The sequence below is a fragment of the Leptidea sinapis genome, chromosome 17 (genome assembly GCF_905404315.1).
Source record: "Leptidea sinapis chromosome 17, ilLepSina1.1, whole genome shotgun sequence".
Taxonomy (NCBI): domain Eukaryota; kingdom Metazoa; phylum Arthropoda; class Insecta; order Lepidoptera; family Pieridae; genus Leptidea; species Leptidea sinapis.
The window spans coordinates 13,830,973-13,856,347 of record NC_066281.1 but is presented as its reverse complement, the minus strand read 5'-3'; the positions used below and the strand labels follow the sequence as shown (position 1 = coordinate 13,856,347).

The following is a 25,375-nucleotide window of genomic DNA, read 5'->3' as shown; positions in this document are numbered from 1 at the left end:
GAGTGTGTTTTATTGTGAGCCATATGGTAAGAGTGTTGAGTAAAGTGCTAAACAATGAGGTTTATAGAAAGTTTCAATTTCCGATTCTTCAGAACTTTCAGTGCCCTCCGGTTAAAAATCAAAGTACCGTCATTATGAAGCTATGTCAATGAAGAAAACTAGCGTCAATATTTTGACTTTATACGGAAATTGCTATTGTTAATTTACCTACTGTTTTTCATTAAAATAAGTCCGAACACGAAAATAAAATTTCTGGAGTAAAAAGTTTATTTTAGATAGATTTTCATTTTGCAACATGAAACATTGCTAGACCACTTTTGGTCAATCTATCATAGTACCTTGACTTATTCCAAAAAATGGAAGACTTCAAACATGCATTGAGATCACCCGCTGGCGTTGACTCTGGAATCACTGGTATTATTTGAAGAAAATCTCCAGCTAATAGAATCATCGCTCCACCAAATCGGTTTTGATTGTTTCGCTGATCCTTCATAGGTTCTGTTTAATTTTTCCAAATACATTTTTATGTGACATCGTGCATTCATCCGCCAATTTATATTGCTGCAAAGCTGCTTCATTCCTGAGTTCTTTGAAATGGTGCAGGTTTGTGTTTCATTGCGTTCAATAGTAATTTTTATTTATAATGATAGATAATATACTCTAGGAAATAAGGTCAAAAGTAGTACTTTACAATAAATTTTAAGACCACCGTTCTAAATAATTAACTGTAAAATGAAATAAAACAATTTTCTAAGCTTCTAAGAATAAATTTAAAATAACTCAATGACTACTATTGGAATAGAAATTGGGGAGAGTAACACCCTAATCCGTCAACGGTTGCAGCGGAAGTGTGTCGACGCCCGGGAGACATCGCCTTTTAGAGTCATCTTCACCCTGTCCACCTGTCAGTGTCAACCATACTATACAATTACACAATTTACGTTAAGTCTTTGACTGCTTGTTTTATGCGAAAAGAACAGTATTGTTTTAACTATTTTCTACGCAATATTTATTTTATTTTTTTATTAAAACCATGTACTAGTAATAGTCTAATTGGTCAAGCCCTTCTCGAGTTTTACGCTTAGCAATATTCATTTTTATTTATATTATAGTGGTAGCGTGTAATGGAATAGTGTGTAACGCACCTGTCCAGCCAATGAATGAAATGGTATTTAGTTGGATGATGTGTAACTCACCTGTCCAGCCAATGAAAGTAATAGTATTTTGTTGAACGGTGTGTATCGCACCTGTCCAGCCAATGAAAGTAATGGTATTTAATTAAGATCATTTATTTGTAGTCACGGGTATACATAGATGTTTCAAATCACAATAAAAGTTCTGCATTCCTTGCCCGCATGCTGTGGCATACAAATAGTAATTAATAACAAGTCAAACAATTATATTTATACACAATGACAGTTAATTGATATACATATCAATAATTGAATATTTTGAAATAACATATGTAACAAGTGAAATTGGTAAAAAGAAATTAAATTAAGTAAAATGATATTTAAAAAAATGTTAATTGAGTGTTGTATCTGAAAAGAAGTCTTTTATGGAATAGTATGATTTTATCACTAGCACATTAAATAGTTTCTTTTTAAAACACGTCAACTTAAGTTCTGTGATAGTTGTAGGTATCTTGTTAAATATTCTCGGCGCCATTTCAAGAACACTATTGTACATCGAAGCTGTGTTGCTGCCATGTAAACGTAATCTATCCTTGCTTCTCAAATTAATATTGTGGATTTGAGATGTTCTGACAAAAGTGTCAGGGTTAGTTTTTACAAATAATGCTATTTCATAGATATATAGTGAGGTCAAAGAATTTTAAGTTGGTTAAAGAATGGTTTACAACTATCCCTTATTTTAAGACTACACAGTGACCTAACGCAGCTCTTTTGGGCTTTAAAAATTATATCTTTTTCGCATGAGTTTCCCCAGAAAATTATGCCGTAACGTAAGTTGGATACAACAAATCCATTATACGCTGTCAGAACAGTTTGTCTATTAGCTACTTTTGAAAGCTCATGAAGTGCGTACGAGAATTTACTTATTTTCTTACTAAGTTCTATTGCATGTGCCTTCCAATTAAATTTACTGTCAATGTTAAGTCCTAAAAATTTTGTTGTTTCGACACTTTCTACAACACAGTCATTGTATGTGACGTTAATTTTTTGAGGTGTGTTTTTTGGTTCTCGCAAACGAAAGATCATAACTTTAGTTTTCTGTAGGTTTGCTTGCAAATTATTTAAGTTAAGCCAGTGTAGTGTCCTTGCTAGAGCATCATTTATATTTACTTCAATTTGTTGCAGGCTGTCACCTTTAATAACTATAGTACTGTCATCTGCAAATAATATACCATATGTATATTTGAGGGCAAGTCGTTTATATATAACAAAAACAATAAGGGGCCTAAACCGCTTCCTTGGGGTACACCGTATGTAATTTCACGTTCTCGAGAAGTACTAGTTTTTTCCATTTTACTACGTGGGCTTAGCTTAGTAATGTGCGTTATCTGTTTCCTGTTGGCAAGGTATGTTTGTATTAGACTGTGGACGTTCCCACGTAGTCAATATTGTTCCAGTTTTTTTAAAAGTATTGCATGATCAACAAAATCAAATGCCTTTGTCATGTCCATATATAGTGCACAAACCACAAGTACCAAATTGCAGTGGGGCCCCCATATTGAAGGATTGGCGAATAGGCTTAGTGCTGCAGCATATGCGGTTAAGAAAATCAGAAGGTTAACTGACATAGATACGGCGAGATTAGTATACTTTAGTTATTTTCATAGTATTATGTCCTATGGTATATTGTTATGGGGCAGTGCGGCCGATATTAATACTATCTTTGTGCTGCAGAAGAGGGCTATTCGCGCGATTTATAACCTAGGCCCTAAAGAATCATTAAGAGAAAAATTTAAAGAAATAAACATTTTGACTGTTGCTTCTCAATACATTTTTGATAATGTTTTGTATGTTCATAAGCACATTGAGGAATTTTCTAGAAACTGTGACATTCATAATGTTAATACGAGGAACAAACATAAACTTGTTATGCCCACTACTCGGTTGGGTCGAGTTAGTAAGTCTTTTGTTGGGCGATGTATATGCTTCTACAATATGATCCCAGAAAATGTACAAAACAAATGTGTTACAAAATTTAAAAGAATTGTTAAAAAACGTTTGTGTGGGAAAGGTTATTATAGCATAAACGATTTTCTTAATGACACCACGGACTGGGATTAAAGCGAACACCCTCAGGCTCATTAATTATTAATGTTTATTGTACGATATTACATTGTAATCCATATTTTATATAAAAAAAAAGCCCGCTGAGTTTCTTGCGCCCATTCTTCTCAGGTCTGAGGCAGTCTCTTTTGAATGGGTGGTAGATTTTGACGTTCAATAAGTGATTATAAATCCTATTTTGAATAAAAATATTTGAATTTTGAATTTGAATTTGAAACTGGCATTCGTTTATCTATATTTGTGACCACGTGTTTCATAAAATCATAAATGGCCATGTTTGTGGTGAAGTTTTTCGAAACCCTTTTTGTTGTGGAACAAGAACTTTGATCTTTTCTAAAAATGAGTATATTGACTGATAAATGATTTTGTCAAACATTTTTGCCATGATTGAAGTTAGGGCAATTGGTCGATAGTTTCTTAAATCGTCTTTTTTGCCTTTTTTGTGTAATGGCTTAATTATAATTGGTTTAAGTTTATCAGGATATATGCCAATGATGATGCTGATATTAATTATATGGCTAATATGAGGTGCAATTGCTGGTGCTACATGTTTTAATACTATTGTACTAAATCCATCATAACCAACACTTTTTTTGTTTTTAGGTTCTCTATAATTTTTTGAATATCGGAAGGAATCGTAGGTGGTAAAAACATCGATTGATTAATTTTTGGTATTTTAGATAAAATAAAGTTTTCTGTAGTTCCACTAGTTTTTGTCTTAATACGTTGGATCTGATCTATGAAGAAATCGTTAAAGGTATTAGCAAGTTGTTTGGGAGATTTTATAATTTTATTATCTTTAATAATCTGTAATATATTCTCTTTAGGCAAATTTTGTTTTGTTTTATTGATAACTTGCCATGTGGCTTTACTTTTGTTTTTTTGTACCTAAAATAAATTGATTGTTTTGGGCTTTCTGTGTCAGTTTTATTATTTTTTTAAGACTTTTTGAATAATTTGTGAGGATATTTTTGTTTTCCTTTGTTCTATTTAATCTGTATCTCCATAGAATATATCTTTTTCTTTTACTACAAGCTTTAATTCCTGTTGTTATCCAGTTTGGTTTATTGCGGGTTTTAATTGTAATTGTTATTGTCGGAAAACATAGATCGTAGTATAGCTTGAATGTTTCATAAAATGAATCGTAAGCTGTATTTGGGTCATTAGTTTCATATATATCAAAAATAATATTATTCAGACAAGATATGAATTTATTTAGGTTTTCTCTTTGATAGTCTCGGATAGTTGTCGCCAATACTTTAAACTGCAGGTTCTACGCACTGGATATTTAACTAGTTGCGCGGTGTGATCGGAAAGATCCCAGTCTATGACCTCACTTTTACCAGATTTGGTTTTGCCATGAGCAATGTTGTCGATACAGGATCCTGACTGTGGTCTTTTGCATTCTTTTATCTGTAGTTTTAAATAATATTGAGCAAGAAAATTTTCAAGATCTAATGATGTTTTATCATTTTTTAGCATATCAATATTGAAATCACCGCACATCACAAGTCCCTTCTTAGTATTTTTTAATAAGTTATACATAATTGTGTCAAGCGTTTCGTAAAATGTATCTAATTCTCGTTTTCTATTACAAGGAACTCTATAAATGCATAGTATAATCGTGTCATGATTAATTAAGTCAATAGCGCAACATTCAATAATATTTGTTACGGATACTTGTGCCGGAAATTTTATTTCTTTGTATGGAGTTTTATTTTTGACTAATATGCATGCTCCTCCTCTTCTTTGTTTTCTTGAAAATGTTGCAGCAACGTGATAGTTTGGTATATGTAAAATATGTTCATGTCCAGAGAGCATAATATGCTCTGTGATACATACTATATCAACATCCACTTTTTTAGTGTATAGTTCCTCTAAATGTTAAGTCAGTAAGTCCGATTTTGTAACTAGGCCTGAAATATTTAGTTGAATGGTGTGTAACGCACCAGTCCAGCCAATGAAAGTAATGGTATTTAGTTGAATGGTGTGTAACGCACCTGTCCAGCCAATGAAAGTAATGGTATTTAGTTGAATGGTGTGTAACGCACCTGTCCAGCCATTGAAAGTAATGGTATTTAGTTGAATGGTGTGTAACGCACCTGTCGAGCCAATGAAAGTAATGGTATTTAGTTGAATGGTGTGTAACGCACCTGTCCAGCCAATTAAAGTAATAGTATTTAGTTCAATGGTGTGTAACGCACCTGTCCAGCCAATGAAATTAATGGTATTTAGTTGAATGGTGTGTAACGCACCTGTCCAGCCAATGAAAGTAATCGTATTTAGTTGAATGGTGTGTAACGCACCTGTCCAGCCAATGATAGTAATGGTATTTAGTTGAATGGTGTGTAACGCACCAGTCCAGCCAATGAAAGTAATGGTATTTAGTTGAATGGTGTGTAACGCACCTGTCCAGCCAATGAAAGTAATGTTATTTAGTTGAATGGTATGTAACACACCTGTCTGGCCAATGAAAGTAATAGTATTTAGTTGAATGGTGTGTAACGCACCTGTCCAGCCAATGAAATTAATGGTATTTAGTTGAATGGTGTGTAACGCACCTGTCCAGCCAGTCCTGCACGAGCGGGTCCCGCAGCAGGTCGGGCGGGCAGCAGCGCGCCGCCAGCAGCGCCGCACTCTGCACGTCGCCCGTGCGCTCTAGCCAGCGCTGCAGCAGCCGCAGGCCCTCGCGGGTCACGCCCGTCAGCAGCATGCCGCCCAGCTCGCCCGCCGCCACCAGCTGCTCGCACGTGCTGCCCACGTACTCGTGCAGCTTGCTGTCCGACAGGTAGATGCACGCGAACGCCACGCGGTCCTCCAGCCGCATCTCCGTCTCTTTCTAAATAAATAAAACGCGATAGTACGTCCTTATAGTAGGGCGGGAGGTAAGATCAGGTAGGGCGGGAGAGCGTAAGTTATAAAAGAATCACAATAAATACAGATTTGTAGAACCTGTTCACGCTTATTTGGTAACACTGGCATTCGCAATATTTGATCGACAATATCATCGCACCGCGCAAGTAATAAACGTTCTCAAAACAGAGAGGTATCGAATCGCACCACTACACTGACACCGCTCAAACACATACACGTACTTAAAGTTAATTGCGGGAATCAAATGAATTTTTTTTTATTTTATTTATTTATTTAGGTTCACCAACAGATTATACACTATTACTAGCTTATAAAAATAACCAAATAAGTATAAATTATGGTGTAAATCCAATTAAAGGCAAACTAGCATGCATTTTTGAGTTGAACAAGTGCGGGTTTGCAAGTTTACAATGAAAAAATATTGTATTGTACTATTATAATGTAGAAGTAACAAGTGAAAGTAAAAACTAAAAATTAAATTTTGGATATAAATCAAAACAAAGCATAAGTTATGTGGTTTCTGCACTGATAAATTGCTGCAATATTTTTTTGTAATGCGGAGGGGAGGAGTGGATGTCAACACGAGTAGTTTTGAAAAGATTATTGTGCTCCCGGCAGATCCTTTCTAAATCACTATTAGCACCGAGTTCAGTTCTATATAAATTTCCAATAAAAGGTTTGAAATTTGTGAAACGTGCACTTCCGCGTGGCACTGAAAATTTAATTTTGGCTAGGATATTGGGACAGTCTAACTTGTGATTTAAAATTTTGTATAGAAACATTTGATCATTCACCCAGCTACGATTTTCTAGTGACGTTATATTAAAGAAATGCAATCTATCATTATAAGAGGTTAACTCGAACTGTTTTTTTTCATGTACTGACAACAAAAAAAGAAAGCGTTTCTGGATTCTTTCGATTCTTTTGATAGGATCCTTATAGAATGGATTCCAAACGGTGGAGCCGTATTCTAATAAACTACGAATTAGAGCAAAATAAACCATTTTAAGAGCTAAACATGATTTAAACGTTTTGCAATTACGCCAAACAAAGCCTAATAATTTGTAACATTTATTGATTGTTACATCTGTGTGTATTGAAGGATAATTTCTTGTCTAAAATAATTCCAAGGTCTCTGATTTCATCCACTTCATCTAACAAAAGAATATGAAGTATTATGCGGAATTCGTTTCTTTGTAAATTTTATATGCTAACATTTTTTTACATTAAGGGGCAATTTATTTTTAAAAGACCATTGGGAAATACTTTTAGTTTAAGTTTAAGTCATTTTGAAGGGAAATCGAGTCTAACGGATTTTGGATAGCTTTAAAAATCTTTAAGTCGTCAGCAAATAACGAAAAATTTGGATATTTTATATGGTTACACAAGTCGTTAATAAATACTAAAAATAATATAGGACCTAGATGGGATCCCTGAGGGAGTCCAGATGGAGCCATGAATGGATCTGATTGATACCCGCAAACCACAACTTGTAGTTGTCTGTACGACAAAAACGACGAGAGCCAGGACAGTAAAGTTCCTTGAATGCCAGCGTTATGTAGTTTACTTATTAACATTGAGTGGTTGACCCGATCGAAAGCTTTACTAACATCCATATATATAGCGTCCACTTGGTGTCCCTTGTCTATATTATCGATTACTTGAGTTGTAAATTCAGTTAAATTTGTTACGGTAGACATTTTATTGCGGAAACCATGCTGTTGAGGGACTAAAATAGATTTCAAATGAAAAGAAAGATAAGGACATATCAAAGATTCGAAAACCTTAACAAAAATGGACAATATAGAAATTGGCCTGTAGTTCACTATATCATCCGCTTGTCCGCTTTTCGGAATTGGCACAACATTAGCGGACTTCCATTTTTCAGGAAATATCCCAGTGGCCAGAGATCGATTATATATAAGATATAGCGGATAGGACAGAGATGAAGCGCAGTTTTTAATGAAATTAGCCGGTATCTTATCAGGACCAGCTCCTTCTCTATCGTCTAGTTTTTTCAAGGCTTTTTCTATTGAATTTTGGTCTAATGAAATTTTGAAAAGAGATTTGTTTGCTGAATCGGCAACTGCGTTATCATCTGTGGTAGAAAATATATTAGGCTTGATTCTAATGTCCGTATGATCTGGTTGTGTATAAACTGTGGAAAAGTGTTCAGCAAAAGCATTACAGATTGATGAGGGAGACGATACTTGTGTGCCTTTAAATGTCATTACGTTTGGAACCGTTCCCTTTTTTTTTTAGATTTTAAAAATGACCACAGTACTTTCATGTTATTTTTACAAATTAAATCTTCTATACTTTTTTTATAATTAACGTAACAACTATTTATTAGAGTATGACATCTTTTTCTAGCTTCTTGGAAATCGTATTCTGTGGGAGGACATTTTGTTTTTTTGTATTTCAGACGGAAGGCCTCCTTTTCCTTAATTAACTTGATAAGGTTGTGTGTAAACCAAATAGGGTATCTACCTCTACTAGCTGTCATTTTGGGGACGTGTTTTTCCATAAGTCCTTTAATAATGCAATAAAATGTTTCTATCATTTGGTTAATAGTGTCCGTTGTTTCAAAAATGTTATCCCAATTAATTTCCCTTGACTCTTTGTTAATAATTGCATAATTAGCGCGATGAAAATTGTATTTTATAATTTTGTTTGGACTTAGTAATTCCTGTTTGTGGAAATTAAATACGGAAAGTAATGGTGGGTGATACGGATCAATTTTACTTAACGAGATATCCGAAGGAAGTACTTTAGCTTGCAGTGACCTACTGCAAAAAACTAAATCTAAAATTTTGTTGCCTTTATTAGCGATGTTATTATATTGTTTAAAGCTATGAAGTGACATAAAATCTGTAAGAATAGTTAGTGTTAGTCGATTGGGTAAGAGTTACGTCTAAGTTCGACTTTACTGCTGCCCAATGTATGAAGCTGAGATTGAAATCACCGATGACAATGACATCACTTTCGTTGTCAGTATTTAATAAGGCTTCACTTATTGAAGATAGTTGCTTATCAAGCTTAATTAAAGTTATGGGTGGAGGTAGATAAACGGCGCAAATGTGTAATATTTGAGAGGATTTTCCTGTATAACCTGTAACCGTGACCCAGAGGACCTCGTTATCACTTTCCCAACATGTGTTACGAGAAGAGCTATATTTCTTTGAAACAGCGATCAAAATCCCCCCACCCTCATCCTTCGAACTACTAATGCTGCATCTATCCCTTTGAAAAATATTATAATTGTCATTTATTATTTCAGCATCTGGCACACTACTGTTTAGCCAAGTTTCAGTGATAACTATAATATCGCACACGCACTCCATGGTATTCAAGTAAAAACTTTGTAATTTACCCCGTATACTTCTAGCGTTTTGGTAGTATACACTAAATTTGCTAACAGTCTTTTATGCATTTACAGATAATCATTAAACCACAAAAAAAAATACGAATAAAATTAGCTCATAATTTTAGTAAGAAAATCACTATTTGTTTAACTTTAATGCTTTATTTACTCAAAATGTAACTAGATGGCGCCACAGGCCATTTAAAATCGCACTAACGTTGTTTTTGTAATATTCATATAGGTTAAGCTTCCTGATGTCACCTTGAGTGTTCTTACTAGTGTCAAATAAAAGTGTATAAGTTAGTGTGAGTGTTTAATTAAACAAATGGTCTTCGAGCTCGGATAACTGTGAGTAAAGTGCTAAAAGTATTGTGATTGTTAAAAGAACATAGAAAATTTCAGTGTTAAAAAGACTTAGCCGATTTCGTGAGTAAAAAGAACTTAGAATATTTCGTGTCAAAAATAACTTAGAAAATTTCGTTTTAGAAAAGACTTAGAAAATTTGCGAGTAAAAAAGACTTAGAAAAATTTCATCAACTTTTAACTTAAATTATTTTTCAAAACTGAACTTTTACTTTTATGGTGATAAAAACTTTAACAATTCATTAGTAGTTCTGAATATCATTAATTTTGCTTTCTATCTGCAATCATTTTGTGAACTTTATATACCATGGCGGATAAAAAGATCAAACTAAATATCACACAGATGATTCAGAACTCAACTAAAATTGAAAAATTACTCACAAATTCAAAAAAATGCGCTACTGATAAACGAACAAGAGGTTTTTTGGATTCACGGATGGAGATTTTACAAGATTATTGGTCTAGTTATTCCAAGTCTTTTGAGACTCTTTCTGTATCGATAGATGCTGAAACGTTACAAACAGACTACAATCTTGTCTTAGAGGAAAACTTTGAACGCACTGAAGAATATTACCTGGAGCTAATGACATGGCTTAAAGATAAATTGTATGAGCTAAAAGAGGAGAAATATGAAGGTTTAAACTCTGAGACTTCGTTGGAAGTTTCAAAGATGAGACCAAAACTTCCACCAATCTCCATACCACAATTTTCTGGCGATTACAGTCAGTGGATGAGTTTTAGAGATTTGTTTCGCTCTCTAATACATAATGATGATCGTTTGACTAAAATTGAGAAACATCATTATCTGAAGTCAAGTTTATCTGGAGAAGCTGAACAACTACTAAAAAATTACTCACTAACGGAAGCTAACTATGATGACGCCTGGAAAAAATTAAATGAGAGATATGAAAATAAGAGAATGATAGTCAACAATATCCTCAGTCGTTTCTTAAGTCAAAAGGCATTGACAACTGAATCTGCAAAGGGTATAAAAGATCTTCTAGACACCTCTAGCCAATGTCTCACTTCCTTAACAAATTTGAAGGTCGATTCCTGGAATTCTATAGTCGTGCACATCCTTGTCTCAAAGTTGGACATTGAATCTCACAAGCTTTGGGAACAATCATTAGAAAATTCCACAAGCATTCCTACCTATGAGGACCTTATAAGTTTTCTAGAGAAACGTTTCCGAACTATGGAAATGGTCAACATTTCACAACCTCCACAACGACATACTCCAAAAACTGTTCAACAATCACCGAGAGCAACAACTGCCAAAAGTTTTGCTACTGAAGTTGAAAACACTTGTACTTTTTGCTCACAGAACCACTATATTTGCCACTGCAAAGGTTTTGCCTCACTCCCCGTTCATGAACGTCAAGATTTTGTTAAGAAAAACAACATATGCTTTAACTGCCTCGTGAAAGGTCACTCAGTATTCAACTGTAGACAAAGCACAGTCTGCAAAAAGTGTGGTCGTCGTCATCATACGTTAATTCACTTCACCTCTCCTAAGGATGACAACGCTGGTGATACTGCTAAAGAGAGAGATAGCCCAAAAGGAAATGGCACTGCTGGACCCAAGACTTCTTGCAACGTCAGTGTGAACCTGAAAGCTGAAACAAATGATGATCTGGTTATTTTAGCTACTGCTGTAGTTTATGTAGATTCAAAGAACAGTGGTACTTACGCATTGAGAGCTCTTGTTGATCAGGGTTCACAGGGTTCTTTCATTTCCGAAGGAGCTGCGCAGTTGTTAAAGCTTAATCGTATTCCAGTTAATGGCAAAATCTCTGGAATATCTAATTCATCGGTGGTAACTACAAAGTCCATGGTCTCACTTACAGTCCACTCCACAAAAGATAATGCATCCACTTTCAAAGTCAATGCATATGTTTTAAGAAAACTCACATCATTGTTGCCTTCACGAGAATTTCCACAAGATACCTGGCCTTTATCTATGCAGTTGGATCTGGCTGATCCAAACTTTCACAAGCCAGGGTCTATTGATATCTTGCTCGGTGCTGACGTGCATGCTTACATACTTCTGGAAGGCTTACACAAGTCAAATTCTCTTATTGCACTCAACTCTCACCTTGGTTGGTTAATATCAGGCAGAGTTTCACAAACTGATTCAGTAGCGTATGAACACAATATGGTCGTTATGCAAACGAAGGTTGAGACAGATCAGTTACTCAGACGATTCTGGGAGATAGAAGAGAATTTACCACACAAGAAACCAATGACCGATTTAGAAATACAATGTGAAGAACACTTCAAAAACACTCACACTCGCAATGACGTCGGTCGTTACATAGTACGCTTACCATTCAAAGAAGATCCACCCACAAACCTTGGTGATGCTAAACCTCTTGCTATCAGCCGCTACAACAGATGGAGAAACGTTTTACACGCAAGCCTGAATTCAAGGAAGAATATCACACATTTTTGAAGCAGTATGAATCACAAGGTCATATGATGATGGTACCTGAAAAGGAAACAGAAACACAGAATGTATATTACTTACCTCACCACGCTGTTCTTAGGTCGACGAGTCTAAGCACGAAGCTACGTGTAGTTTTCGACGGAAGTGCTACACCTGAAAAAGGAAAATCATTAAACGATGAACTTCTAATTGGTTGTTCTCCTCAACAAGATATTAGAGATTTAATAACTAGATGGAGACAACACAAAATTTGCTTAGTTGCAGATAGTCGTCAGATGTATCGGCGGATTCTCGTAAATAATGATGACGTTGACTACCAGAGAATCGTATGGCGAGAATCTCCAACACAACCTATAAAAGAATATAGACTACTTACCGTTACGTATGGTACATCTTGTGCTCCATTTTTAGCCATTCGTACACTTCATCAACTGGCTGAAGATGAAAAGAATGATTTCCCCACTGAAGCTGAAATCCTGAAAAACGACGTATACATGGATGATTTGATGACGGGCGCATCCACAGTAGGAGAAGTTGTGAAGTTACAAAAGGGCCTGACGGAGCTGTTGGCTCGTGGCGGATTCCCCTTACATAAGTGGTCATCAAACAGTAAAGTGGTGCTAACACAAATCCCAAATGTTGACAAAGACTCTGAAAGTGCCATAAATATTAAAGTTGAAGATACGATCAAAACATTAGGTATTACTTGGAACTCTGACGCAGATAATTTTGAACTTAATGTAAATTTAAATTATTGTTCTACTAATTCAATTACCAAAAGATATGTATTGTCCACAATTGCAAAATCTTTCGATCCACTAGGTTGGCTAACACCTGCAATTATCATACTTAAAATATTCATGCAAAAGCTGTGGTTAGCTGGCTTAGACTGGGATGAAGAATTACCTACTGATCTTAAAGTAGAATGGAATACTTACCTCGATCGTTTCACGCATACTGAAAACATTCAGTTCCCACGATGGTTTGGAGTTTCAGATGACACCACTAAGCGGGAGCTGCATGGATTTAGCGATGCTTCGTGTACTGCTTATGCTGCAGTAGTGTACCTTAGAGTTTTAGGGAATGAGGGTGAAGTAAAAGTTTACCTTGTTATTGCAAAATCTAAAGTTGCCCCAGTAAAACAAATTTCTGTTCCACGTCTTGAACTCTGTGGTGCAGTGCTATTGGCAAAATTGATCCAACATGTTAAAACTATTTTAAATATACCCGACGATGATGTATTCACCTGGACGGACTCTACCATCGTTTTGGCGTGGCTGCGTAAGACACCAAACACATGGACTACATTTGTTGCGAATCGTACATCAGAAATTTTGACTCTCACTAATAGTAATCAATGGCACCATGTTTGTTCTGCGAACAATCCCGCTGATTTAGCATCGCGTGGAACCTTCCCAAATGATCTGCAGCAGTCAAATCTATGGTGGAGTGGTCCTCAATTTTTACATGACACGGATGGATTTGAACTTTCCCCCGTGGATATTCCCTCGACAGATTTAGAAATGAAAGCTACTACTCTCTTATCTCAAGTTGAGGCTTGTGTCAATTCTCGTCCACTCACACTTATGAATTCCACTCTTGACGAACCTCCTTTGACACCTGGTCACTTTCTCATCGGAGAACCCTTAATCGGTGTTCCTGAGCCGTCTCTTCTCGATGTTAAACTCAGTCCGTTAAATCGATGGCATATAATTCAACGAATGGTGCAAAGCTTATGGAGTCGTTGGCGAAATGAATATCTCACGACCCTGCAACATCGTTACAAATGGAACACTAACCAAACTGATCTCCCTATTGGAACTGTTGTTTTAGTCAAAGATGACATGCTCCCACCAGGAAAATGGCTTTTGGGACGTATTATTCAGAAACACCCAGGAACAGATGGCATAACAAGAGTTGTTACATTAAAATATAAGGATAGTGTTTTTAAGAGACCAATCGCAAAATTGTGCCCTCTGCCTCTGGATGAGCCTGACTCCCTGTAATTTGAGACTGATGTTTTTTCTTAGTTTGTTTTATTTTCTTAAATTTTGTTTTAAGGACTTTAGTCGTCCTTGGCCGGCGGAATGTTTAACTTTAATGCTTTATTTACTCAAAATGTAACTAGATGGCGCCACAGGCCATTTAAAATCGCGCTAACGTTGTTTTTTGTAATATTCATATAGGTTAAGCTTCCTGATGTCACCTTGAGTGTTCTTACTAGTGTCAAATAAAAGTGTATAAGTTAGTGTGAGTGTTTAATTAAACACTATTTTTAATCCATATAGCAGGCGACGAATCATCCTTTCTCATCATAATGCGACCGTGACGCACCCAAAGGTATTTATACCCTTGATCCTTTTTATAAGTGCGAGCCAAAGCATGGAGAGTACGGTTCGCTGGTGAGAGGTGTTCAGACACGTAGATAGGGGTTTTATCGGCCGTTATGCTGAGGTGAGAACTGTTCAGTTTGTCCAATGGGTTCGATTTGTTGAATTTTAAACATGCACCAAGAAATTCATCTCGTTTTCGCGGCGGTGTCAGCTTGAGGATAACAGAGCGCGGCCTGCTGCTATTTGTGTTGACCTTAGCTATCCGGGTGCATGAGATAATATAACTTTCAGCGATTGGATAAGAAATGGTTTTACCCAGTTATATAACCGTAGTAATAAGATTTTCCCTAGGGAACTCTGGAACACATTGAAGGTCTAAGTTGGATTCACGTGCCCTCTGTTCTATTTCCGACATTTTATTGTTTAAATCACGCACGCTATTCTGAAGTTTAGTATTTTCCCCGCGAAGGGTTGACACCTCCGATTTTAGACACTTAATTTCGCCTTGCATCTCGTCGAATTTACTAGGCATAAACTCGAGGGTTTTGATAAGTTCTGGTATCTGTTGTATTCGATTCTGAAGTGTCGCCAACTGTGTGTTGATGTTGTGTGCCAAAGACGATCCCAAATTATGTATTTTTGTCGATATTGCCTCTTCAAACCGATTTAAACGCTCGTCGAATGAAGAAAAGTCGACATGAACTTTGGACTCACTCAATGGATCTAGATCCGACGTCTTCACTGGGGTGTTGGTGTTGTCACCCTTTGGCCGAGGCATCTTACACTCTGGGCACTTCCAAGCCGCCTTGGCTTTTGAAGACAACTTCGAGAAATTCTCCTTCGACAAACCAATACATCCATAATGGTAGTGGTTAGGACACAAGGAGCAGGTTAACCTCTCAGCAGAGGCGACGAATTGCTTACAACCACTACAAGAACTCATTGTTTCAATGACAATATTCAATCTTTTAGCAGTACAAAATATGTAGATAATTAACGTGTTATGAATAATACCTTGTTTACGACGATCTAATTGCTCGTGTCTTCGCTGCATAGCACGCTTGTGGCAAAAATGTCTTAAGTGCTGTGCAAGACGCGTCGCTTACGCGTTTCAGCAAGTTTGTCAGAACAAGATTTTGTTTTAACTTGTTTAGTTCGTAAATCACTGTAGGTACACTTATTAACTGTAATTTTAAGGAATATTTAAGGTTTATATTTTTTATATAGTTCTCGAGGGTGCAGAGAACGAATTTGGGATCACTTTCGAAATACAAGATGGAAAAATATTCATGTTCGTACAGCGATCTTACCGAGGACACAGTGTCTACCCACGACGATGGCCGAGCGCGGACTGACGTTGTTTCGATAGATCTTTCTGTGCAATGCGTACGGAGTGACATAATAAAATAACCCTTGATACCACACTTCATAGCTCATGCTTATCAGAAAAAATATATGAATTTTAGACAATTCATTTTTATTTTTTTCTGAGATTATTTATAACATATTCAATAATTTATTTTCCGTGTTTTTGAAAATATTATATCTGCTTTCCTTGCGTAATTTTTAAGAGACAAAATTATGTAAGTAGTAGCAGCAAACTGATCCTGAATGAAGCCCCATTTCGTCAATTTTGTGTGAAGAGGTAACGGATAATCATTTTTACGACATAAAATATCAAAATTTCAAAGCAAAAATTTCCCGCTAATTGGAGATAAAGAGGTAATCTATTTGAGGCAATTTTTAGTTTTGTTAGATTTAGTTTCATTTCATCACAAACTCTACCGAAGAATATCTTATTTTTTTCGGATTCGTAAACGCGTCCTTAATGCTCGACCATCATTTTCTCAGAGCATTGTTCAACACCGCCAAGTTAAAAAATAATTATTTTCTCATATATATAAATTTTCGTGTCACGGCGTACGTAATCGAACTCCTCCTAAACGGCTGGCCCGATTTTGATGAAACTTTCTGTGTGTCTTCAGGTGGATTGAGAATAGTTTAGATTCACAGTTGAACTACCTCCTAAACGGCTGGACCTATTTTGATTATTTTTTTGTGTGTTCCAGTGAATTTGAGATTGGTTTAAATTCTCAATTCCGTCCATACAATATAATTCTTCTGCTCATGTGTGTTAGTGAACTACTTCAAACGGCTGGATCGATTTTTCAAATTTAAGACGTGTGTACAGGACAACGTCTGTCGCGTCCACTAGTAATATTATAAAACTAAAACTGCTGATAATATATGAGGCATATATTCTGTTAAAATAATAAGTTCAGTAATTGACGTCATACCACGATACCTAGCTAGTAGTTTTTAATAGTTGCATTGAACATGGCGTGTTTCTTGACCTTCTGAAATATAGTAAAACTAACGCCTTGTTAAGGTTTTGCCGACCCTTATAAAAAATAAAAAAAAAAACACAAGGTAGGTAGTATTGATTGCGGATGATACTTCACTCATATTCAAATTGAAAAAAAAAGCCAGGTTTAATATGATGAAGTAAACAATGCTCTATTTGACTGGTTAAGCGTAAACAACCCATTGTTAATAGTCATAAATCTAAATATATTAAATTTACCGAGGCGAATGTCAAAAGCGAATATTTTATTGAACGGAGAGCTGGTACAACCGGTGGAATCTGCCATATTTCTTGGTTCATAATCCATTCAACATTGCATTGCAAATTGCGCTATATAGTTTTTGCCTTTCGCCTTTCAAGTGACGATATGATGTTATAAACTCACCAAAACCAGAGAAAAATCGAGCGGATGATGATGGGAGGCGGCGAGGAAGTGTAACATCGCTCGCAGATAGGGGTCGGGCAGCGCGCTCGCGGCCGCCGCCAGCGCCTCGCGCCACAGGCGGTCGTCGGGCGCGGCGCCGGGCGCGGCCGCGGGCAGCAGCGCCAGCGCGGCCAGGCGCACGCGGGCGTCGCGCGCGCGGGCCAGCACGTCGAGCGCGGCGCGCGGCCGCAGGTGGAAGGCGGCCAGCGCGGCGGCGCGGCACGGCGTGCCCTCGGCCTCGGCGCGCTCCACGCCCGCGCCCGCGTTCTCCCAGCCCCAGCCCCAGCCGCACAGCGCCAACGCGCGGGCTCGCTCCGCGCTCCTGCACGCAATTGTTTATATACTTTTCAGGGTCTCCTACCAAATAGATATTATATATTATTTCCAAAATAAAAAAATTGTCTTTATTCTCCCAAAACGCCTAAAAAGCGTCCATCACTTCGCTATCATCTTCAAATTTCTTGCCCTGAAGTTGTTCATCAAACTAAAGAAAGAGGTAGACGTCACCGGGAGCCGGATTTGCCGTATAACGCGGGCGTTCAAGTCATGCATGAGCGGCGGCCATCGTGACTGCAGTCTCTAACAATTCGTATTGATCCAGTGGCCCCAAAACTAAATGGTACAGGGAGTGCCTCAGACGGCCAACAGAATTGTTGAAAAATGTAAATATATGTCTTAATGATTATCTTATATCAAGAACGCAGATTGCCATGTCACTGTTGAAAAGAAAAGAAAAAAAAAAGATTTCAGTGAATAATAAACTTAACAAATATTTAAAGATCGTTTAGAAGTACATTAGGAACGAACCTATAGATAATAATCTTTCTGCTCGGCATATCGGGCAGCAGCGTGGGCACAGCCTCGGAACGGTACCCGCCCGCCGCACCCCCCGAGCCCCCCGTCTCGCTCGGTGCCCGCAGCGCAGTACGCACACCCGGGTGCGGGCACGGACTGTTTCGCACGCACCCTGTCAAAAAGACATTAATACGAATTCATAAACACGAATTTCAATAGCAAAATGTCGTACCTTTCAGTCGATTGCTTTTTATTTTCTTAGTAGGAAATACTATTTCCCTTTGAACTTATAATGAAAAGAAAGCTAATAGTGAAGGTATTGCTTTGAATGGACAGATGCAAACTCTACAAACTACTCAATACAAAATTTTCGCGCCAAAGTAGCAGTGCTGTCCATACACCATAGTGAGTGAGTGCGCAGAGTAATTGTTTTTTTGGATTTAAACCCAATATTTGGTAACTTGCTGTTATTAAAGATAAGACATTATAGTATATAATTATAATAGTATTATAAATAGTATTTGTTGAATAAATTCGACTTGAATAGCGGCCATTCAAATCGAAGAACGACTAATCAAGGACTTTGCAGCGTCGTTTCGTTTGTCTGTTTTTTATTGTTTATGTATTTTGGGATATGTTGAAATATTATAATAAATATTATTACTTGACTTGAAAAATTATCGTAAAATAGATTGCAGTACTTATTTTGTTCCAACTGATAACCCAATAGATGTCGATTGCTTCAATAGCTTTCACATAAATTCACTGAAATCACCCTAATTATAAGCATTATTTTGCTACACGTTAAACAAAACGCATAGATACACTTTCGCACGCAAATATTCAAGGTTTAGAGAGCCCGGAACGCAAAGCGTTAACACCTTCATCTGTAATGACATGGCCTAAATATGAGAATTCTTTGCGAAGAAACTAACATTTTTGAGCCTGTAATTTTAATTGGAATTGACGGAGTCTATTGAACATACTGGTAAGATTGTCCACACAGGTTGGAATATCATGGGAGTATATAACTATATCGTCTAAAAATACAATACATTGTATTTATTGAAGTCCATATAAGGCGGTATTCATAAGCCTTTGGAATGTAGATGGCGCGTTTGTTAAGTGAAAAGGCATACGCGCGAACTAGTAGTGCCTTGTAGCAACTGAAAACGCGGTTTTTGAAGAAGCTTTGGATGACATTCTAACTTGGTGGAATCCGGAAGCTTAGTCCAACGTGCTGAAATATTTGCTTAACCTAAAATTTCACATATGTTGGTTATAGGATACGAATCGCGAATTGCCACTTCTCTCCGAATTGAGTTTTAAAGGCGTATTTTCATTAAATTGGAAATACGCCTATTGCAGCGGAATAAACGTGTATATCAAAATAATGAGTTAAAAATATTGTTGTTTCTCTCACCTGGACTCAACTGAGTTTATAATATTTATTTTTTATTAATTAAGAGAGAATAATATTCCGAGCGATTGCGAGGATAGAATTTCGACTCAAAATTCCTCGAACGCTAGAACATTTCTTAGGATTAAAACAATTCATAGAAAAATAATGACTTAAAATCACTTAAATTATTAATTCAACAACAATCGGGCAACACAAACCGTCCTCCACCAGAGACTTGCTTAGCGCCAGGAAGTGCCACAGCCCACTGAGCGTCTCGTCCTCCGCCACTTCCGCGTTCTGCCAAAGGTCTGCCTGCAACACCACCCGCATTTTTTATTTAAAAAAAATTATAATTCGTTGCAATCAATGTTCCACAATTCTCTCAAATTCATAAAAAATCAATTTGTGCGGCGACAGGAAGAATGAAGTTTCTTATTCTCCTTTCTAAAAAAATATGGTTGCCAGCTCTATGTCAGCCGCAACATTAGGGTTGCCAGATGTAAACTGGTATATTATTGTTGACAATTTACAGTCATCTGCTTTTTTTAAACAAAATTTAAGCTTAATATTTAGATACTATTTACGATAAGCCATGGTTGCCGTGCGTGCGTGCGTGCCGTGCGTGCGTTGCGTGCAGCGCGGCCGGGGCCAGAGCCCGCAGCGCGCCGCCCGCCCACCGACACCGTCACGTCATAACAACTATGACCGTGTGAGTGTACCTTGAGTCCGTAGTGGTTGTCGGCCCGGCGCCGCACCAGAGGGGCCAGGTCGGCCAGCGCATGCAGCGCGGCCGGGGCCAGAGCCCGCAGCGCGCCGCCCACCCACCGACACCGTCACGTCATAACAACTATGCCCGTGTGAGTGTACCTTGAGTCCGTAGTGGTTGTCGGCACGGCGCCGCACCAGAGCGGCCAGGTCGGCCAGCGCGTGCAGCGCGGCCGGGGCCAGAGCCCGCAGTGCGCCGCCGCCCGCCCACGCCAGCGCGCCGCCCGCGCCCACCGACACCGTCACGTCATAACAACTATGCCCGTGTGAGTGTACCTTGAGTCCGTAGTGGTTGTCGGCCCGGCGCCGCAGCAGAGCGGCCAGGTCGGCCAGGTCAGCCAGCGCGGCCGGGGCCAGAGCCCGCAGCGCGCCGCCCGCCCACCGACTCCGTCACGTCATAACAACTATGCCCGTGTGAGTGTACCTTGAGTCCGTAGTGGTTGTCGGCCCGGCGCCGCAGCAGAGCGGCCAGGTCAGCCAGGTCGGCCAGCGCGGCCGGGGCCAGAGCCCGCAGCGCGCCGCCCGCCCACCGACTCCGTCACGTCATAGCAACTATGCCCGTGTGAGTGTACCTTGAGTCCGTAGTGGTTGTCGGCCCGGCGCCGCACCAGAGCGGCCAGGTCGGCCAGGTCGGCCAGCGCGGCCGGGGCCAGAGCCCGCAGCGCGCCGCCCGCCCACCGACTCCGTCACGTCATAACAACTATGCCCGTGTGAGTGTACCTTGAGTCCGTAGTGGTTGTCGGCCCGGCGCCGCACCAGAGCGGCCAGGTCGGCCAGGTCGGCCAGCGCGGCCGGGGCCAGAGCCCGCAGCGCGCCGCCCGCCCACCGACTCCGTCACGTCATAACAACTATGCCCGTGTGAGTGTACCTTGAGTCCGTAGTGGTTGTCGGCCCGGCACGGCACCAGAGCGGCCAGGTCGGCCAGGTCGGCCAGCGCGGCCGGGGCCAGAGCCCGCAGCGCGCCGCCCGCCCACCGACTCCGTCACGTCATAACAACTATGCCCGTGTGAGTGTACCTTGAGTCCGTAGTGGTTGTCGGCCCGGCGCCGCACCAGAGCGGCCAGGTCGGCCAGGTCGGCCAGCGCGGCCGGGGCCAGAGCCCGCAGCGCGCCGCCCGCCCACCGACTCCGTCACGTCATAACAACTATGCCCGTGTGAGTGTACCTTGAGTCCGTAGTGGTTGTCGGCCCGGCGCCGCACCAGAGCGGCCAGCGCGGCCGGGGCCAGAGCCCGCAGCGCGCCGCCCGCCCACCGACTCCGTCACGTCATAACAACTATGCCCGTGTGAGTGTACCTTGAGTCCGTAGTGGTTGTCGGCCCGGCGCCGCACCAGAGCGGCCAGGTCGGCCAGCGCGGCCGGGGCCAGAGCCCGCAGCGCGCCGCCCGCCCACCGACTCCGTCACGTCATAACAACTATGCCCGTGTGAGTGTACCTTGAGTCCGTAGTGGTTGTCGGCCCGGCGCGGCACCAGAGCGGCCAGGTCGGCCAGGTCGGCCAGCGCGGCCAGGTCGGCCAGGTCGGCCAGCGCGGCCGGGGCCAGAGCCCGCAGCGCGCCGCCCGCCCACCGACTCCGTCACGTCATAACAACTATGCCCGTGTGAGTGTACCTTGAGTCCGTAGTGGTTGTCGGCCCGGCGCCGCACCAGAGCGGCCAGGTCGGCCAGGTCGGCCAGCGCGGCCGGGGCCAGAGCCCGCAGCGCGCCGCCCGCCCACCGACTCCGTCACGTCATAACAACTATGCCCGTGTGAGTGTACCTTGAGTCCGTAGTGGTTGTCGGCCCGGCGCCGCACCAGAGCGGCCAGGTCGGCCAGGTCGGCCAGCGCGGCCGGGGCCAGAGCCCGCAGTGCGCCGCCGCCCGCCCACGCCAGCGCGCCGCCCGCGCCCACCGACACCGTCACGTCATAACAACTATGCCCGTGTGAGTGTACCTTGAGTCCGTAGTGGTTGTCGGCCCGGCGCCGCAGCAGAGCGGCCAGGTCGGCCAGGTCAGCCAGCGCGGCCGGGGCCAGAGCCCGCAGCGCGCCGCCCGCCCACCGACTCCGTCACGTCATACCAACTATGCCCGTGTGAGTGTACCTTGAGTCCGTAGTGGTTGTCGGCCCGGCGCCGCAGCAGAGCGGCCAGGTCAGCCAGGTCGGCCAGCGCGGCCGGGGCCAGAGCCCGCAGCGCGCCGCCCGCCCACCGACTCCGTCACGTCATAGCAACTATGCCCGTGTGAGTGTACCTTGAGTCCGTAGTGGTTGTCGGCCCGGCGCCGCACCAGAGCGGCCAGGTCGGCCAGGTCGGCCAGCGCGGCCGGGGCCAGAGCCCGCAGCGCGCCGCCCGCCCACCGACTCCGTCACGTCATAACAACTATGCCCGTGTGAGTGTACCTTGAGTCCGTAGTGGTTGTCGGCCCGGCGCCGCACCAGAGCGGCCAGGTCGGCCAGCGCGGCCGGGGCCAGAGCCCGCAGCGCGCCGCCCGCCCACCGACTCCGTCACGTCATAACAACTATGCCCGTGTGAGTGTACCTTGAGTCCGTAGTGGTTGTCGGCCCGGCGCCGCACCAGAGCGGCCAGGTCGGCCAGGTCGGCCAGCGCGGCCGGGGCCAGAGCCCGCAGCGCGCCGCCCGCCCACCGACTCCGTCACGTCATAACAACTATGCCCGTGTGAGTGTACCTTGAGTCCGTAGTGGTTGTCGGCCCGGCGCCGCACCAGAGCGGCCAGGTCGGCCAGGTCGGCCAGCGCGGCCGGGGCCAGAGCCCGCAGCGCGCCGCCCGCCCACCGACTCCGTCACGTCATAACAACTACGCCCGTGTGAGTGTACCTTGAGTCCGTAGTGGTTGTCGGCCCGGCGCGGCACCAGAGCGGCCAGGTCGGCCAGGTCGGCCAGCGCGGCCGGGGCCAGAGCCCGCAGCGCGCCGCCCGCCCACCGACTCCGTCACGTCATAACAACTATGCCCGTGTGAGTGTACCTTGAGTCCGTAGTGGTTGTCGGCCCGGCGCCGCACCAGAGCGGCCAGGTCGGCCAGCGCGGCCGGGGCCAGAGCCCGCAGCGCGCCGCCCGCCCACCGACTCCGTCACGTCATAACAACTATGCCCGTGTGAGTGTACCTTGAGTCCGTAGTGGTTGTCGGCCCGGCGCCGCACCAGAGCGGCCAGGTCGGCCAGGTCGGCCAGCGCGGCCGGGGCCAGAGCCCGCAGCGCGCCGCCCGCCCACCGACTCCGTCACGTCATAACAACTATGCCCGTGTGAGTGTACCTTGAGTCCGTAGTGGTTGTCGGCCCGGCGCCGCACCAGAGCGGCCAGGTCGGCCAGCGCGGCCGGGGCCAGAGCCCGCAGCGCGCCGCCCGCCCACCGACTCCGTCACGTCATAACAACTATGCCCGTGTGAGTGTACCTTGAGTCCGTAGTGGTTGTCGGCCCGGCGCCGCACCAGAGCGGCCAGGTCGGCCAGGTCGGCCAGCGCGGCCGGGGCCAGAGCCCGCAGCGCACCGCCGCCCGCCCACGCCAGCGCGCCGCCCGCGCCCACCGACACCGTCACGCGCTCGCTCACCGTCACCTCCACCATGCCGCCTGCGGTCGCACCCACATGTTGTTAGCACGATAAGATTACACCAGACAGCTATAAACATGGGCGTCGCGCTGTGAGCCAGTCAGGGGTGTGCAACTTCCCTATATTTAACGTTACGTAGTCGTTTCTAGATTGAACGTAGAGACTCACAAAGAATGGAAAAATAAGTAAGCACGCTAACAGACGAATTGCCTACCTGGTCGCAGTTAGTGGATTTTCTTAATGCATGATTTCGTAATTTTGAGATGATTGATTCTGAAAAGCAGACAGTTAAACAAAGTTTAACTCCGCCTCCATATCCTTCCCTATATCAAAGGGTTGGTATGGTGCCGGTCCCAAGCCCGGATAAAGGAGGAGGGAATCCAAGCCAAGTTGTGAGACGTACCGTGACGAGGGCTGCGTGTCTGGGGGAGAGCTCAGACTTTAACGGTGTACCTCCGATACCTGGGCACCTCGGAGTGTTACTTTATGCCCTTCGGCCAGTAAGCGGGGCTCTGCTGGTTCGTGACCTTTATTTCCCTAGCTTCTCGTGGGAACAAAGTGGAGAAAAATAACGTTTTAAATTCTATTTTGTCGACCATAGGTGCAAACCTATCTATCTCGGAACCCGAGGGTGAGCGGCAAGACGCCCCCAAGGGAACCGAAAACTTACCTCAGGCCGAAAGACTAATCCCAGGCGAGCTGGCAACCGTTAAGGAAACCACAACGCCTACGGAAACAGACTCGAAACTGAGAAATATAAAGACGAAGCCAAAGAAGCTGTCCGGTGCAGCCCGGAAAAGATTCAGAAAGCTTCTCCAAACGGACATGCCTGTAGAGGAAGCCAAGGCGTTAGCCAAAATGCCTTGGAATGACCTACAGAAAGCAGGTCACAACCCTCCACCACCTGAAGCGAAAGCTGAAAAACGTGGCAGGTCAGAGGAGATTTCTCCGAAAACCCAGCCGAAGAAGTTACCCAGGCTAGATGACACTCAGTCAACCTCGGGAAGACCTAGCTTCAAGGAGGTAACCGGGTCCTCACGTGTGGGCATTCGACATACCCATACTATGAGCGAGGACGAAATGCGGAAAGTGCGCCGCGCACTTCTTGCCTTGATCACCGGGGCTGAACAAGGTACCGGGCCGACATTTTTGGGCTTTGCCCACAAGCCTGGCTGGATTCTAGTGACTTGCGAAAATGACTTCAGCCGAGAGTGGCTTGTGGACAAAGTCAAGGATCTGAAGCCGTGGCCGGAGGCAGAGCTCTCATGCATGTCGGAGGAACAACTGCCCAAACCCTCCATAGCCACGACTTTTCTGCCGAATACTGAGGCTGACACAGTCGAAGAGGCACTGAAGCTGATCCGAGCGCAAAATGCGGGACTGAACACGGAACACTGGAAGGTGCTCCACGCGAGGGAGGACAAGGGAGGCCAAGTGGTCACTTTTTC

General features: G+C 42.7%; 1 protein-coding gene across 1 annotated transcript in view; it reads right to left on the bottom strand.

The window, feature by feature from the left end:
• Positions 1-2,259: 2,259 nt before the first annotated feature.
• The window catches only part of LOC126969185 (GATOR complex protein MIOS-B), a 42,407-nt gene continuing 19,291 nt past the window's right edge, over positions 2,260-25,375 (bottom strand). Inside the window, exons 8-14 of the mRNA XM_050814502.1 lie at positions 23,772-23,947; positions 19,842-19,935; positions 18,234-18,393; positions 17,388-17,748; positions 5,819-6,096; positions 5,207-5,257; positions 2,260-2,281 (exon numbers count right to left, since the gene is read on the bottom strand). Of these exons, the coding sequence (XP_050670459.1) occupies positions 2,260-2,281; positions 5,207-5,257; positions 5,819-6,096; positions 17,388-17,748; positions 18,234-18,393; positions 19,842-19,935; positions 23,772-23,947 (1,142 nt within the window). The remainder of the gene's footprint in view (positions 2,282-5,206; positions 5,258-5,818; positions 6,097-17,387; positions 17,749-18,233; positions 18,394-19,841; positions 19,936-23,771; positions 23,948-25,375) is intronic.